We start from the raw sequence: 14,503 nt of genomic DNA on the forward strand, positions 1-14,503 counted from the left end.
CTGTGCTCAGTGTGCGGAGGACTCTATTGTCGTGTGATTGGCCCCGCCGGCTGTCGCTCAGAAGTGTCCGGCCGTGTGATTGGCTAGGGGGTGATGGGCGGGGCTGGGTGATGTGTGGCCAAGAGGTGCAGAGCGCTGAGCTCAGTCTGTTGCTGATCGTCGCTGGAGGAGGAGGAACCATGGTGAGTGCGGGACCCGGGGAGAGGAGGCCGGGGCCGTGGTGAGCGGGGAGGAGGCCGGGGCCGTGGTGAGTGCGGGACCCGGGGAGAGGAGGCCGGGGCGAGGAGGCCGGGGCCGTGGTGATCGGGGACCCTGAGGGAGGGGGCCGTGGTGAGCGAGGAGGAGGCCGGGACCATGGTGAGCGGGGAGAGGGCAGGAGGCCGGGGCCGTGGTGATCGGGGACCCGGGGAGAGGAGGCCGGGACCATGGTGAGTGCGGGACCCGGGGAGAGGGGAGCGGAGGCCGGGACCATAGTGATCGGGGACCCGGGGAGAGGGGGGACCCGGAGGGTGGAGGCCGGGGCCGTGGTGATCGGGGAGGAGGCCGGGGCCGTGGTGAGTGCGGGACCCAGGGAGAGGGGGCCGGGACCATGGTGATCGGGGACCCGGGGAGAGGAGGCCGGGACCATGGTGAGTGCGGGACCCAGGGAGAGGGGGCCGTGGTGAGCGAGGGGAGGAGGCTGGGACAGTGGTGAGCGGGGACCCGGGGAGGCCGGGGCCGTGGTGAGGGGTGTCCTGTGGCCCGTAGATGGGGGAGAGCTGTGACCCCCTCTGAGCTCTCTGTGCTCCGCAGGTTCTGCTCCACGTGCTGTATGAACACGCCGCCGGGTACGCGCTCTTCTCGGTGCGGGAGGTGGAGGAGATCGGGATGCTGCTGCCCCAGGTACGTGCTGTAGGGATCTGTGTCCTCCCCCGTATATCTTATACATTATATATATATATACATTATATATAGCTTTATAGTATATTATACATGTGTTATACATCTGTAGGTGTCTGTATGACATACATTATATATATTATATTACATGATATTATTACATTATATATAGCTTTATAGTATATTATACATGTGTTATACATCTGTAGGTGTCTGTATGACATACATTATATATATTATATTACATGATATTATTACATTATATATAGCTTTATAGTATATTATACATGTGTTATACATCTGTAGGTGTCTGTATGACATACATTATATATATTATATTACATGATATTATTACATTATATATAGCTTTATAGTATATTATACATGTGTTATACATCTGTAGGTGTCTGTATGACATACATTATATATATTATATTACATGATATTATTACATTATATATAGCTTTATAGTATATTATACATGTGTTATACATCTGTAGGTGTCTGTATGACATACATTATATATATTATATTACATGATATTATTACATTATATATAGCTTTATAGTATATTATACATGTGTTATACATCTGTAGGTGTCTGTATGACATACATTATATATATTATATTACATGATATTATTACATTATATATAGCTTTATAGTATATTATACATGTGTTATACATCTGTAGGTGTCTGTATGACATACATTATATATATTATATTACATGATATTATTACATTATATATAGTTTTATAGTATATTATACATGTTATACATCTGTAGGTGTCTGTATGACATACATTATATATATTATATTACATGATATTATTACATTATATATAGCTTTATAGTATATTATACATGTGTTATACATCTGTAGGTGTCTGTATGACATACATTATATATATTATATTACATGATATTATTACATTATATATAGCTTTATAGTATATTATACATGTGTTATACATCTGTAGGTGTCTGTATGACATACATTATATATATTATATTACATGATATTATTACATTATATATAGCTTTATAGTATATTATACATGTGTTATACATCTGTAGGTGTCTGTATGACATACATTATATATATTATATTACATGATATTATTACATTATATATAGCTTTATAGTATATTATACATGTGTTATACATCTGTAGGTGTCTGTATGACATACATTATATATATTATATTACATGATATTATTACATTATATATAGCTTTATAGTATATTATACATGTGTTATACATCTGTAGGTGTCTGTATGACATACATTATATTACATGATATTATTACATTATATATAGCTTTATAGTATATTATACATGTGTTAGACATCTGTAGGTGTCTGTATGACATACATTATATATATTATATTACATGATATTACATTATATATAGCTTTATAGTATATTATACATGTGTTATACATCTGTAGGTGTCTGTATGACATACATTATATATATTATATTACATGATATTATTACATTATATATAGTTTTATAGTATATTATACATGTTATACATCTGTAGGTGTCTGTATGACATACATTATATATATTATATTACATGATATTATTACATTATATATAGCTTTATAGTATATTATACATGTGTTATACATCTGTAGGTGTCTGTATGACATACATTATATATATTATATTACATGATATTATTACATTATATATAGCTTTATAGTATATTATACATGTGTTATACATCTGTAGGTGTCTGTATGACATACATTATATATATTATATTACATGATATTATTACATTATATATAGCTTTATAGTATATTATACATGTGTTATACATCTGTAGGTGTCTGTATGACATACATTATATATATTATATTACATGATATTATTACATTATATATAGCTTTATAGTATATTATACATGTGTTCTACATCTGTAGGTGTCTGTATGACATACATTATATATATTATATTACATGATATTATTACATTATATATAGCTTTATAGTATATTATACATGTGTTATACATCTGTAGGTGTCTGTATGACATACATTATATTACATGATATTATTACATTATATATAGCTTTATAGTATATTATACATGTGTTAGACATCTGTAGGTGTCTGTATGACATACATTATATATATTATATTACATGATATTATTACATTATATATAGTTTTATAGTATATTATACATGTTATACATCTGTAGGTGTCTGTATGACATACATTATATATATTATATTACATGATATTATTACATTATATATAGTTTTATAGTATATTATACATGTTATACATCTGTAGGTGTCTGTATGACATACATTATATATATTATATTACATGATATTATTACATTATATATAGCTTTATAGTATATTATACATGTGTTATACATCTGTAGGTGTCTGTATGACATACATTATATATATTATATTACATGATATTATTACATTATATATAGCTTTATAGTATATTATACATGTGTTATACATCTGTAGGTGTCTGTATGACATACATTATATATATTATATTACATGATATTATTACATTATATATAGCTTTATAGTATATTATACATGTGTTATACATCTGTAGGTGTCTGTATGACATACATTATATATATTATATTACATGATATTATTACATTATATATAGCTTTATAGTATATTATACATGTGTTATACATCTGTAGGTGTCTGTATGACATACATTATATTACATGATATTATTACATTATATATAGCTTTATAGTATATTATACATGTGTTAGACATCTGTAGGTGTCTGTATGACATACATTATATATATTATATTACATGATATTACATTATATATAGCTTTATAGTATATTATACATGTGTTATACATCTGTAGGTGTCTGTATGACATACATTATATATATTATATTACATGATATTATTACATTATATATAGTTTTATAGTATATTATACATGTTATACATCTGTAGGTGTCTGTATGACATACATTATATATATTATATTACATGATATTATTACATTATATATAGCTTTATAGTATATTATACATGTGTTATACATCTGTAGGTGTCTGTATGACATACATTATATATATTATATTACATGATATTATTACATTATATATAGCTTTATAGTATATTATACATGTGTTATACATCTGTAGGTGTCTGTATGACATACATTATATATATTATATTACATGATATTATTACATTATATATAGCTTTATAGTATATTATACATGTGTTATACATCTGTAGGTGTCTGTATGACATACATTATATATATTATATTACATGATATTATTACATTATATATAGCTTTATAGTATATTATACATGTGTTCTACATCTGTAGGTGTCTGTATGACATACATTATATATATTATATTACATGATATTATTACATTATATATAGCTTTATAGTATATTATACATGTGTTATACATCTGTAGGTGTCTGTATGACATACATTATATTACATGATATTATTACATTATATATAGCTTTATAGTATATTATACATGTGTTAGACATCTGTAGGTGTCTGTATGACATACATTATATATATTATATTACATGATATTATTACATTATATATAGCTTTATAGTATATTATACATGTGTTATACATCTGTAGGTGTCTGTATGACATACATTATATATATTATATTACATGATATTATTACATTATATATAGTTTTATAGTATATTATACATGTTATACATCTGTAGGTGTCTGTATGACATACATTATATATATTATATTACATGATATTATTACATTATATATAGCTTTATAGTATATTATACATGTGTTATACATCTGTAGGTGTCTGTATGACATACATTATATATATTATATTACATGATATTATTACATTATATATAGCTTTATAGTATATTATACATGTGTTATACATCTGTAGGTGTCTGTATGACATACATTATATATATTATATTACATGATATTATTACATTATATATAGCTTTATAGTATATTATACATGTGTTATACATCTGTAGGTGTCTGTATGACATTATATTACATGATATTATTACATTATATATAGCTTTATAGTATATTATACATGTGTTATACATCTGTAGGTGTCTGTATGACATACATTATATATATTATATTACATGATATTATTACATTATATATAGCTTTATAGTATATTATACATGTGTTATACATCTGTAGGTGTCTGTATGACATACATTATATATATTATATTACATGATATTATTACATTATATATAGCTTTATAGTATATTATACATGTGTTATACATCTGTAGGTGTCTGTATGACATACATTATATATATTATATTACATGATATTATTACATTATATATAGCTTTATAGTATATTATACATGTGGGGACTGAGCCTTATACCCCTGTCTGTATTACACGTAGATGTATATTACACCTTAGTCTACTATATCTGCAGCATGGAGGGGGGTGTCATCTTATACACCTGCATTATATATCTGTATCCCCCTTATATCTGCAGCATGGAGGGGGGGTCATATTATACACCTCTATCTGTGCCCCCCTACACCCCCAGTATGCTGGTTAAGGGTTATACACTGCTGCAGTGTGATCTGCTTTGTTACAGCTTTTTGTCCATTCTCTGTAAGTGGCCAGTGTGCAGCCTGTAGGACGTCTTCTGATAAATACCTGGTGTGTAAGTGGTTCTGTCACAGACTGCAGGAGACCATCCCACAGGCTCTGCACAGGGTGTAGGACAACAAGCTGAAATAGGAAAGCATAGCATGCTAATATTGCTGTTTGTTACACTGTGTTTATCACCCATGAGACTGGGAACTTTCCCTCTGTGCTGCTGCAGGTAAGGAAAATTTTCACAAACGATAAAAACTGGTGCAAACAATGAAAAGTAGATAATTGGAAAAAATAAAATAAATTGAATGAACAATCGCATGTAGAATAAGTCAGTAACTCTGCTGCCGCACATCCAGGGTCTATTGCTAAAACCCTAAACCACAAAAAGGATAGCGCTGTGGATAATTGACCAAAATGTGAATAATGTAACCATGTGCCAAAAATATAATGGTTGATAATCCTCAATTATAATAAAAAAAGAAAATATTGGTTCCAGTATAAGAATATATTTATATATAACAAAGGAAACCTAAAATATATACAAATCAGTCACAATAAACAGTAAACATGGAATAAAATGTAATCTCAACTCTGTCATTCTGGTTAACCTAAGTGGCTTTGTAAACAGCTTTTTTTTTTCTTTTTTATTAGAGGATTATCAACCATTATATTTTTGGCACATGGTTATATTAATCATATTTTGGTCAATTGTCCACAGTGCTATATTTTTTTTTCTTTGTTTGTGCTGCAGGTAAGGGGCTTATACACACCTATATATTGCCTTATGTGTAGATCATCCATATTTATATATCCCACCCACACATTGCCCTCTATCCTGAGGTATAATTTTGGTAATGGCATATAATGTGCTTGTGATCTTTCGGGTGAGACCTCCAGCACATGTCCTGCTCTACTCTCTGATGTAAAAGCCTTGATAGATGTCTGCAGTGTTAGGGTGGATTCTGCCATATAAAACTGTATACAGAATAATAAGTGTAATTCCATGCCCTGCCTGCAGGTGGAGGAGTCTCTGCTGAATATTGGGAAGTTTAACAACATTGTGAAGCTGGCGGCATTTTCACCCTTTAAATCCGCCCAGAGCGCCCTGGAGAATGTGAACGCCATCTCAGAAGGTAACGTTGGTCGTTCGGTGTGATGGCGCAGGGCGTGCAGTGATGTCTACAAGAATCTGTCAATCCACTGAGCTGTGTGATGTCACTCGTATTACTGAGCACGTCCTGCGCTAGGGGCCCCTCCCCCAGATGCGATATATCTGAACCAACTGTAGAGCGCTGCAGGTTGTACTAGCGCTATATGTGACCAGGGCGTTGGTGTCAGGTGATACATTGTCTATATACCTCCTGTCTGGGCAGCTCCCACCCTGGTCCACTCAGCTCTCTTGTGGGTGTAGCACAGAGCTCCATGTACAGCAGCTATGGCCTCCAGTATCTCTATACATCCACTGAGGTGGCTCATAGTGGGGATGATAGGACACCCAGCACCAATATTCAATTTCTTTGCTTTTAAGTATTTGCTCATGCTCAACTCACTGAGTGAGCACTCGGTCTACAGCCATGATGCTCTGATTACTGGTGCTGGAGGTGTCTGCTGCACTGTGGCGTCTAGAAGGGCATGTTGGGTATCCTGAGCAGTCTAGTTCTGTCTACCAGATATTGCCAACGTTCTAGATCACTTCTTGGACCTTTTGCGGTCTTGTCTGCTCATTGTTTGACTTGAGGGATTACTTTATTTGCTGTCATCCGCAGGTGTCCTCCATGAGGACCTCAAACTGCTCCTGGAAACAAATATGCCGGCTAAGAAGAAAAAGGCCCTGCTGGGAGTGAGTGATAGCAAGATTGGCGCTGCCATCCAGGAGGAGCTGAAGATCACCTGCCAGACGGGTGGTGTCGTGGCCGAGATCATACGAGGTGAGCTCTTGGTCACATGATTAGTGGTGGCTGAGGTGCCCATCTGGTCACATGGGACACACATGGGTCATGTGAACAGAGGCTCCTCCCACGCAGAGGAGTTGGTATGCCACCACGTGACTGCCGTTAACGCCTTTCTCTCTGCAGGTATCCGGTTGTACTTTCATTCCCTGGTGATGGGACTCACTGCTCAGTCGGCCTCCAAAGCACAGCTGGGTTTAGGACACAGCTACTCCAGAGCCAAAGTCAAGTTCAATGTCAACCGGGTGGACAACATGATCATCCAGTCTATCAGTTTACTGGACCAGCTGGACAAGGACATAAACACATTCTCCATGAGAGTGAGGTGAGTGACCTCCATTGGTGGAGACCTCCATGGTCTGTATGTTATGGCCACACCTCCCAACGCTTACCACAGACAGCGTTGTCCTTCCCGCTGTCTGTATAGAAAGAGGAGGTAGAGCAATATCTCCGTCTACACCACAGCTACACAGTGTGTGGGGGCTGTCTTGTTACCGGGGGTACAGACCCTTCCCCAGGTCACAGTATTTCATGTAGTTACTTACGCTCTTCTCTCCCCCTCCAGAGAGTGGTATGGGTATCACTTCCCGGAGCTGATAAAGATTGTGGCCGATAACTACACGTACTGCCGCATGGCCAAGTTCATCGGGAACCGTAAGGAGCTGAGTGAGGAGAAGCTGGAGGACATGGAGGAGATAGTCATGGACGGTGCCAAGGCCCAGGCGATCCTGGACGCTTCTCGCTCATCTATGGGTACGTTCATTTGTCTGGCTGATGCGGAGTCTTTGCTGATGCTGTGTAGCCTCATCTGATTGGCTGGTGTCTTGTACCCTCTCCTCCAGGCATGGACATCTCACCCATCGACCTGATTAATATTGAGAGCTTCTCCAGTCGCGTCATCTCTCTATCAGAGTATCGGAAGGGTCTGCAGACCTATCTCCAGTCCAAGATGAGCCAGGTGGCGCCCAGCTTGTCTGCCCTTATTGGAGAAGTGGTATGTATGCCAGCCTGTATGTGTACTATAGCGCCACCGCTGGCTCCTCGCAGAGATGATGTATCAGTGAGATCTGTCAATCCTCTGAGACTGCTGCTGAAAACCTTACACTGCTGATCTGTGCCCTCGCTAACGCCACAGGGCACATCCAGGTGTTTGTCCTCTGAACGCTATCTTTACATCCGCAGGTGGGCGCCCGTCTGATATCGCATGCAGGAAGTCTGACGAACCTCGCCAAGTACCCGGCCTCTACCGTCCAGATCTTGGGGGCAGAGAAGGCTCTCTTCAGGTACAGCTGCAGGGCGGTTGTGGTGATGGCAGGTGACTGGGTGCTGGCGTTTGACATGTTGGCACATGGCGTCTTGCCAGCTGCTGCGTGAGTGATAACCGCTGCCCCAGAGTCTGAACAACCCTCCGTAAAATATTGTTACTCCATGTGCCTGTGAGGCTTTGCTGAGCGGCCAAGCAGGTCAGATTTCAGGATGTGCTGTTTACCTGTAGCCCCGCTGTGTGGAGGGTCAGTGATAGGCTAGTGAGTGGGAGGGACTATACCAAGGTGGGCAGTGCCATGAGAGGGTCAGTGGGAGGAGCTGTACTGAGGATGGGCCAGTGATAGGCTAGTGAGTGGGAGGGACTATACCAAGGTGGGCAGTGCCATGAGAGGATTAGTGGGAGGAGCTGTACTGAGGATGGGCCAGTGATAGGCTAGTAAGTGGGAGGGACTATACCAAGGTGGGTAGTGCTTGACAGGGTGAGTGGGAGGAGCTGTAATGAGAAAGGGCTAGTGAGTGGGAGGGACTATACGGGGGGGGGGGGGAATGAGTGGTATGGCAGTGTTATGATGGAGGGCCAGTGATAGGCTAGTGAGTGGGAGGGACTATACTGAGGGGGGCAGTGCCATGATGGGGTCAGTGGAGGGTGGGAGGAGCTATACTGAGGAAGGGCCAGTGATAGGCTAGTGAGTGGCAGGGACTATACCGAGGGGAGCAGTGCCATGATGGTGGGTGGGAGGAGCTATACTGAGGAAGGGCCAGTGATAGGCTAGTGAGTGGGAGGGACTATACCAAGGTGGGCAGTGCCATGATGGTGGGTGGGAGGAGCTGTACTGAGGAAGGGCCAGTGATAGGCTAGTGAGTGGGAGGGACTATACCGAGGGGAGCAGTGCCATGGCAGAGGGTGGTGGGTGGGAGGGGCAGTGATAGGAGTGGGTGGGACAGTAGTAGGAGGGAGGTGTGGCTGAGGCTGTTGGGGGAACCATGTAATGTTCAGGGCTTGTGATAGGCTGGTGGACATTGTCTGACAGAGTCCTGTGGCCAATTATAATAGTATCCAATAGCAAATTCTCAGTTAATCACGTTACAGGGCGCTGAAGACCAAAGGGAACACCCCGAAATACGGACTTATCTTCCACTCCACTTTCATCGGTCGAGCGGCTGCAAAGAACAAGGGCCGGATCTCCCGCTACCTGGCTAACAAGTGCACAATCGCTTCTCGCATAGACTGTTTTTCAGGTGAGGGCCCCAGGGACGGGGATAGAGTGCGGTTAATGGCTGACACTAGTTATGGGGCAAATGTTCAGTACAAGGAGCATTTTTATAGTAACCTTTAAATAAGGTTCATAAGTCCACTCTTATTGGTCACATCCAATCTGTTACAAGCTGCCATGTCCAGGTTCTTGTCTGGGCAGCGCCAGGTTTGTCTGCCCAGCTTTGCGATGATGGTAAATATTTTTCGTCAACAGTATATCACCGAAGTGTATGTTGACAATCTCTCTTCTGAGCAAAGCGGCTGTTCTGTGGGTCCTTCCCCGTCCATGTTACAGGGTCAGGTCTTGGGGTTGCTTCCTCCGAGGTGCAGGATTATTAATGTCTTCTCCTTGTTCCAGAGATCCCTACGAGCGTGTTTGGTGACAAGCTGCGGGAGCAGGTGGAGGAGAGACTGGCGTTCTATGAGACCGGAGAGGCTCCTCGTAAGAACCTGGATGTGATGAAGGAGGCGCAGCAGGAGGTCAGTATTACAGCGCAGCGTCCGGCTGGTCGTGTAGCGTCTCGGCCAGAGAGGATGGAAGTGATGTAATGTTTTACCCCTGACACTAACCAATGGAGGCAAAAACTGATTTAATGAGTCTGATCCAACAAGCGTTCTGGCTGCAGGGTGTGCGGGGTGACAGTGCTGTGCCCGGGTGATGCTCATTCACTTCTGTTTCAGGCTTCATCGGTGACGACAGAGATAAGGAGGAAACTAGAGAAGAAAGAGCGGAAGAAGAAGAAGCGTGAGAAGAAGAGGTTGGAGGCGCTGGCGGCGGCTGCAGCAGAGGAGAACGAGCCGTCCAAACAAAGCCAGGATGAGGTACGTGTGGAAGTACCCTGAGCTGTGCTTGCTGGGTATGGGGGAAGCTGGTGTAACGAAGTCTATAGCTAGGGGGTGCTCTAAACTCATTATCCTTCTCAGGAGGAAGTGCCCAGCAAGAAGAAGAAACGGAAGTCGGAGCCCGACCTCTCCGAGAACGGGTTAGAGGAGGAGGAACAGACGCCGTCCAGTAAGAAAAAGCGTAAATCTGCCCCTGAAGAAGCTCCGGCAACAGAAACAAAGAAAAAGAAGAAATGTAAAGTGCGTCAGGAGGATGAGGACTGAGGAGGCTGCGGCCTCTGTCCTGAACAGACTGATCAAATTGTTGCGTTTCTCGGTTCATTTCAAGTTTTTTTTTCTGTTTTTTTTCCTGTACAGATGACATTTGGGTGCCTGGGTGTGAGCCCCAATCTGTCCAAGTGAATGCACAATATAGAATATCTTTTGTATAAAATATCCCAGAGTGCCTTTCTGTCCATTATCCTTTAGATTAAAGGGGCACAAACTTCCATGTGTCTTTCTTTGTAGCTGTGATGTATGGTATTAAGGCGACAGGGCGGTCTTTTATCCCCGGGCCTGTCCGACCAGCGTGATGTATATAAAAGGAGGGGGTGCTACTGGGGCTTATATGGAACAACGGTGGTGCTTCAGAAGGGCTGTAGTGAGCAGGTGTTCACGAAATGTGACGCAAGTTAGTAAATGAGGGTGCATCATGTGAGGATGAATGACTGGGGAGGGTGGGTGGATTCTATTTACGTACCAAGTTTGCCTCACTAAGTCTGTAAACAAAATGAGAACTAGTATGTGTGTACTTTACACAAGGGGGTAGTAGGAAGATGAAAATCCAGTATAAACTAATGTGGCCCTTTCTGTTGGATCGTTAACCTCAGTGTTCAGATGACTGGCCATCCTTATTGCCAGCTGTCAGTACTTTATAATCAGCGTTCCTCAGTTACCCGACAGTGTCAGTACTGTGGCTTAGTCTCTGATCAGGGTCCTGTGACAGGCAGGACCCCGTGTACCCGGACTTGTTGCCTATTCCACCTCTAGACTGATTAGAAATTTTGGCCCTAAAACTAAATAGAGTGATCTTAGAATTAATCTGCATCAGACTGGTTCCATGCCCAGAAGTCTATCTGTTTGAGCCTACGCTGGGGGTGTACTTGTATTTATGGGAGATGTTTAAACCATTTGGAATGGGTGCTGTATGTATTAATTAGCCCAGGCTATTCTAACATGGGGGTGTGATTGAGTGGTAATTGCTAAGTGTCCTGTCCCTTTAAATTAGGTAGGGGCACAAGGATGTACTTTCGCCTAACTTATTTGCATTGACCTACACTTATTTAATTTGTAATCCCACAATTCAAGACATTGGGAGTACTCTGAGGACAAGGTGGCCCTCTGCTCTCTGACACACAAACCTCCTGTTTTAAATGATCTTATTTGGTTTTCTAAAGTTCACACCTGATGGAAACTGCCTTTGTGTTGGGTGGGATCAATCTCACTATTATAATACAGCCTAAGTTCCTAAGCAGCTGTTTTTCTACCCTCTTGTTTTGCAAAATGGATCAGTTTCTTTCCTCCATGGTTTGGAGCAGGAAGAGAGTGAAAATAAGATGAAGTATAAATAAATAGTGATGAGGTGCTTTATGTAAGCAGGTGCGCTGAAGATTTTATATAACATTTCTAAAGCGCTCAGTTTCAGGAATAGAACAACCTAAAACACAAATATAACAAATGTGTGTCAAATATCAACATTGATAAAAAAAAAGGGGCAATGTATAAAATGCATGTGTCCAAATAAAAAAATGAATGAATAGTCAATGTTCCAGATGCTGATTAATACAATAATGGATGTGTGAAATAGTCCCATTGGGATTCACTCACGATTGCGCTGTCAGGATGGTTTCCATAGGAGTGATAAACTGCTAGTCCGCTGCACTATACATTTGGAATTTTGAATCCAATGGCATCGGTGGTCTGTGAAGGGGTCGCTACATCCCTGCCCAAACTGGCCCTACCCAAATACAGGGCTAGAGTGGTAGAATGACCGGGGTGTACTGGACTGTAGTGATATCTCAATCGCTTCCTCTCTTACTCCCCACCAGCTAAACCGCGGTAAGAGGTTACCACTGAACCTCACGCCGATCAAGCCGAAAAAACCATAGGCAAAGAATTTCAATTAGTACAATGCAGCTTTATTAACAAAAAGATGAAGTATCGACTTACATGAAAGTGAGGGACAGCATGCCTTCATTGAACAGATAACCACGAATTGGCATATATGAGGGTAATAGACTCACTCACTTTTGTGCCTGACTTTGGTTACCCTCCCTTAGGATGTAAGCTCGAATGAGAAACTCCAGGCAGGCAGATACAGTAGAGACGGAGTGGAAGAACAGGTATGGAGACAGGAGGGAAGATGGGCCCTGCTCATACGAGCTTACATCCTAAGGGAGGGTAAACAGAATCAGGTACATAAGGGAGCCAGTGAAGCAACGGGGAGAGAGAAAGGGGGCAGGGGAGAACCAGAAGAGGTGAGAGGTTAAGTGGATGGTTGGTAGGCCTTAAAGAACAGGTGAGTTTTAAGTGCCCGCTTGAAGGAGCACAGATTGGGTGAGAGACGAATGGAGCGAGGGAGGTCGTTCCAGTGAAGGGGGGCAGCATGGGAGAAGTCTTGGATTCTAGAGTGGGAAGAGGTGATCAGAGTGGAGGAGAGGCGGCGATCATTGGCCGAGCGCAGGGAGTGTGAATGGAGAGGAGGTTAGAGATGTAAGGGGCAGTAGACCGGGAGAGAGCCTTGTAAGTGGTAGTGAGGAGTTTGAAAAGGATCCTGTAGGGGAAGGAGGCAGTGTAAGGCAAGACAGAGAGGGGAGGCAGAGGAGGAGCGGTGTGAGAGGAAGATGAGTCTCGCAGCCGCATTGAGTATAGAGCGGAGGGGGGCAAGGCGGGAGCAGGGGAGGCCAGTAAGGAGGAGGTTGCAGTAATCAAGGCGGGAGATGATGAGAGCATGGATGATAGTTTTGATGGCATCTTGAGAGGAAGGGACGGATGCGGGCAATGTTACGGAGTTGGAAGCGGCAGGCTTGGGCAAGGGATTAAATGTGGGGGGCAAAGGAGAGGAGTCGAGAGTGACTCCCAGGCAGCGGAGTTGGGTGACAGAGGAGATAGTGGAGTTGTTAACAACGATAGAGAGGTCATGGTGAGAAGGGAGCCTGGGTGGGGGAAATACAATGAGTTCGGTTTTGGAGATGTTAATTTTAATAAAGCGAGAGGACATCCAGGATGAGATGGCTGAGAGGCAGTCAGTTACACGAGAGAGGAGGGAGGAGGAAAGATCAGGAGAAGAGATGTAGAGTTGAATATCATCAGCATATAGGTGATACTTCGATTCTGTCTGAACATTGATACTGTACAATGCGGCTATATTACTTCATATCTTACGTGACCTTGTTTGCAGTTGCTGTGTTAGCTGCTTGTTTACTTTGAAGGGAGTACAGAAAAACCAATAAAAACACAAAGTCTTCATCTTATACGTCAACCAAGCAGTTTATTTATTCATTGTTCTCACCCCACACACAATGTACATTAATCAGTATGTTATAACTCCCGTATATCACACATAAAGTGACAGTGCAGAGCGTGCCGGGAACTCCTGCTCCGTGGAGTGAAGGTCAGGAAACCGCTCAGC

At 41.3% G+C, this 14,503-nt stretch overlaps 1 protein-coding gene and 3 non-coding genes across 4 annotated transcripts; all 4 read left to right on the forward strand.

Annotated features, from left to right (window-relative positions):
• The first annotated feature begins 78 nt into the window (after nucleotides 1-78).
• On the forward strand, nucleotides 79-11,321 carry NOP56 (NOP56 ribonucleoprotein). Its single transcript, XM_075193666.1, has 12 exons — nucleotides 79-182; nucleotides 793-882; nucleotides 6,539-6,653; nucleotides 7,287-7,448; nucleotides 7,596-7,794; nucleotides 8,035-8,222; nucleotides 8,312-8,463; nucleotides 8,652-8,752; nucleotides 9,826-9,974; nucleotides 10,349-10,470; nucleotides 10,672-10,812; nucleotides 10,915-11,321. Exons 1-12 carry the CDS (start codon nucleotides 111-113, stop codon nucleotides 11,095-11,097), a joined length of 1,674 nt encoding a protein of 557 aa, XP_075049767.1. The 5' UTR covers nucleotides 79-110; the 3' UTR covers nucleotides 11,098-11,321.
• Nucleotides 7,845-7,977, forward strand: LOC142109505 (small nucleolar RNA SNORA51). The gene has a single exon (XR_012680406.1). It is a non-coding gene; the product is annotated as a small nucleolar RNA SNORA51 (small nucleolar RNA).
• Nucleotides 10,173-10,246, forward strand: LOC142109503 (small nucleolar RNA SNORD56). The gene has a single exon (XR_012680405.1). It is a non-coding gene; the product is annotated as a small nucleolar RNA SNORD56 (small nucleolar RNA).
• Nucleotides 10,526-10,596, forward strand: LOC142109502 (small nucleolar RNA SNORD57). The gene has a single exon (XR_012680404.1). It is a non-coding gene; the product is annotated as a small nucleolar RNA SNORD57 (small nucleolar RNA).
• Nucleotides 11,322-14,503: the final 3,182 nt, after the last annotated feature.

Source organism: Mixophyes fleayi (genome assembly GCF_038048845.1).
Source record: "Mixophyes fleayi isolate aMixFle1 chromosome 1 unlocalized genomic scaffold, aMixFle1.hap1 SUPER_1_unloc_2, whole genome shotgun sequence".
Taxonomy (NCBI): Eukaryota; Metazoa; Chordata; class Amphibia; order Anura; family Limnodynastidae; genus Mixophyes; species Mixophyes fleayi.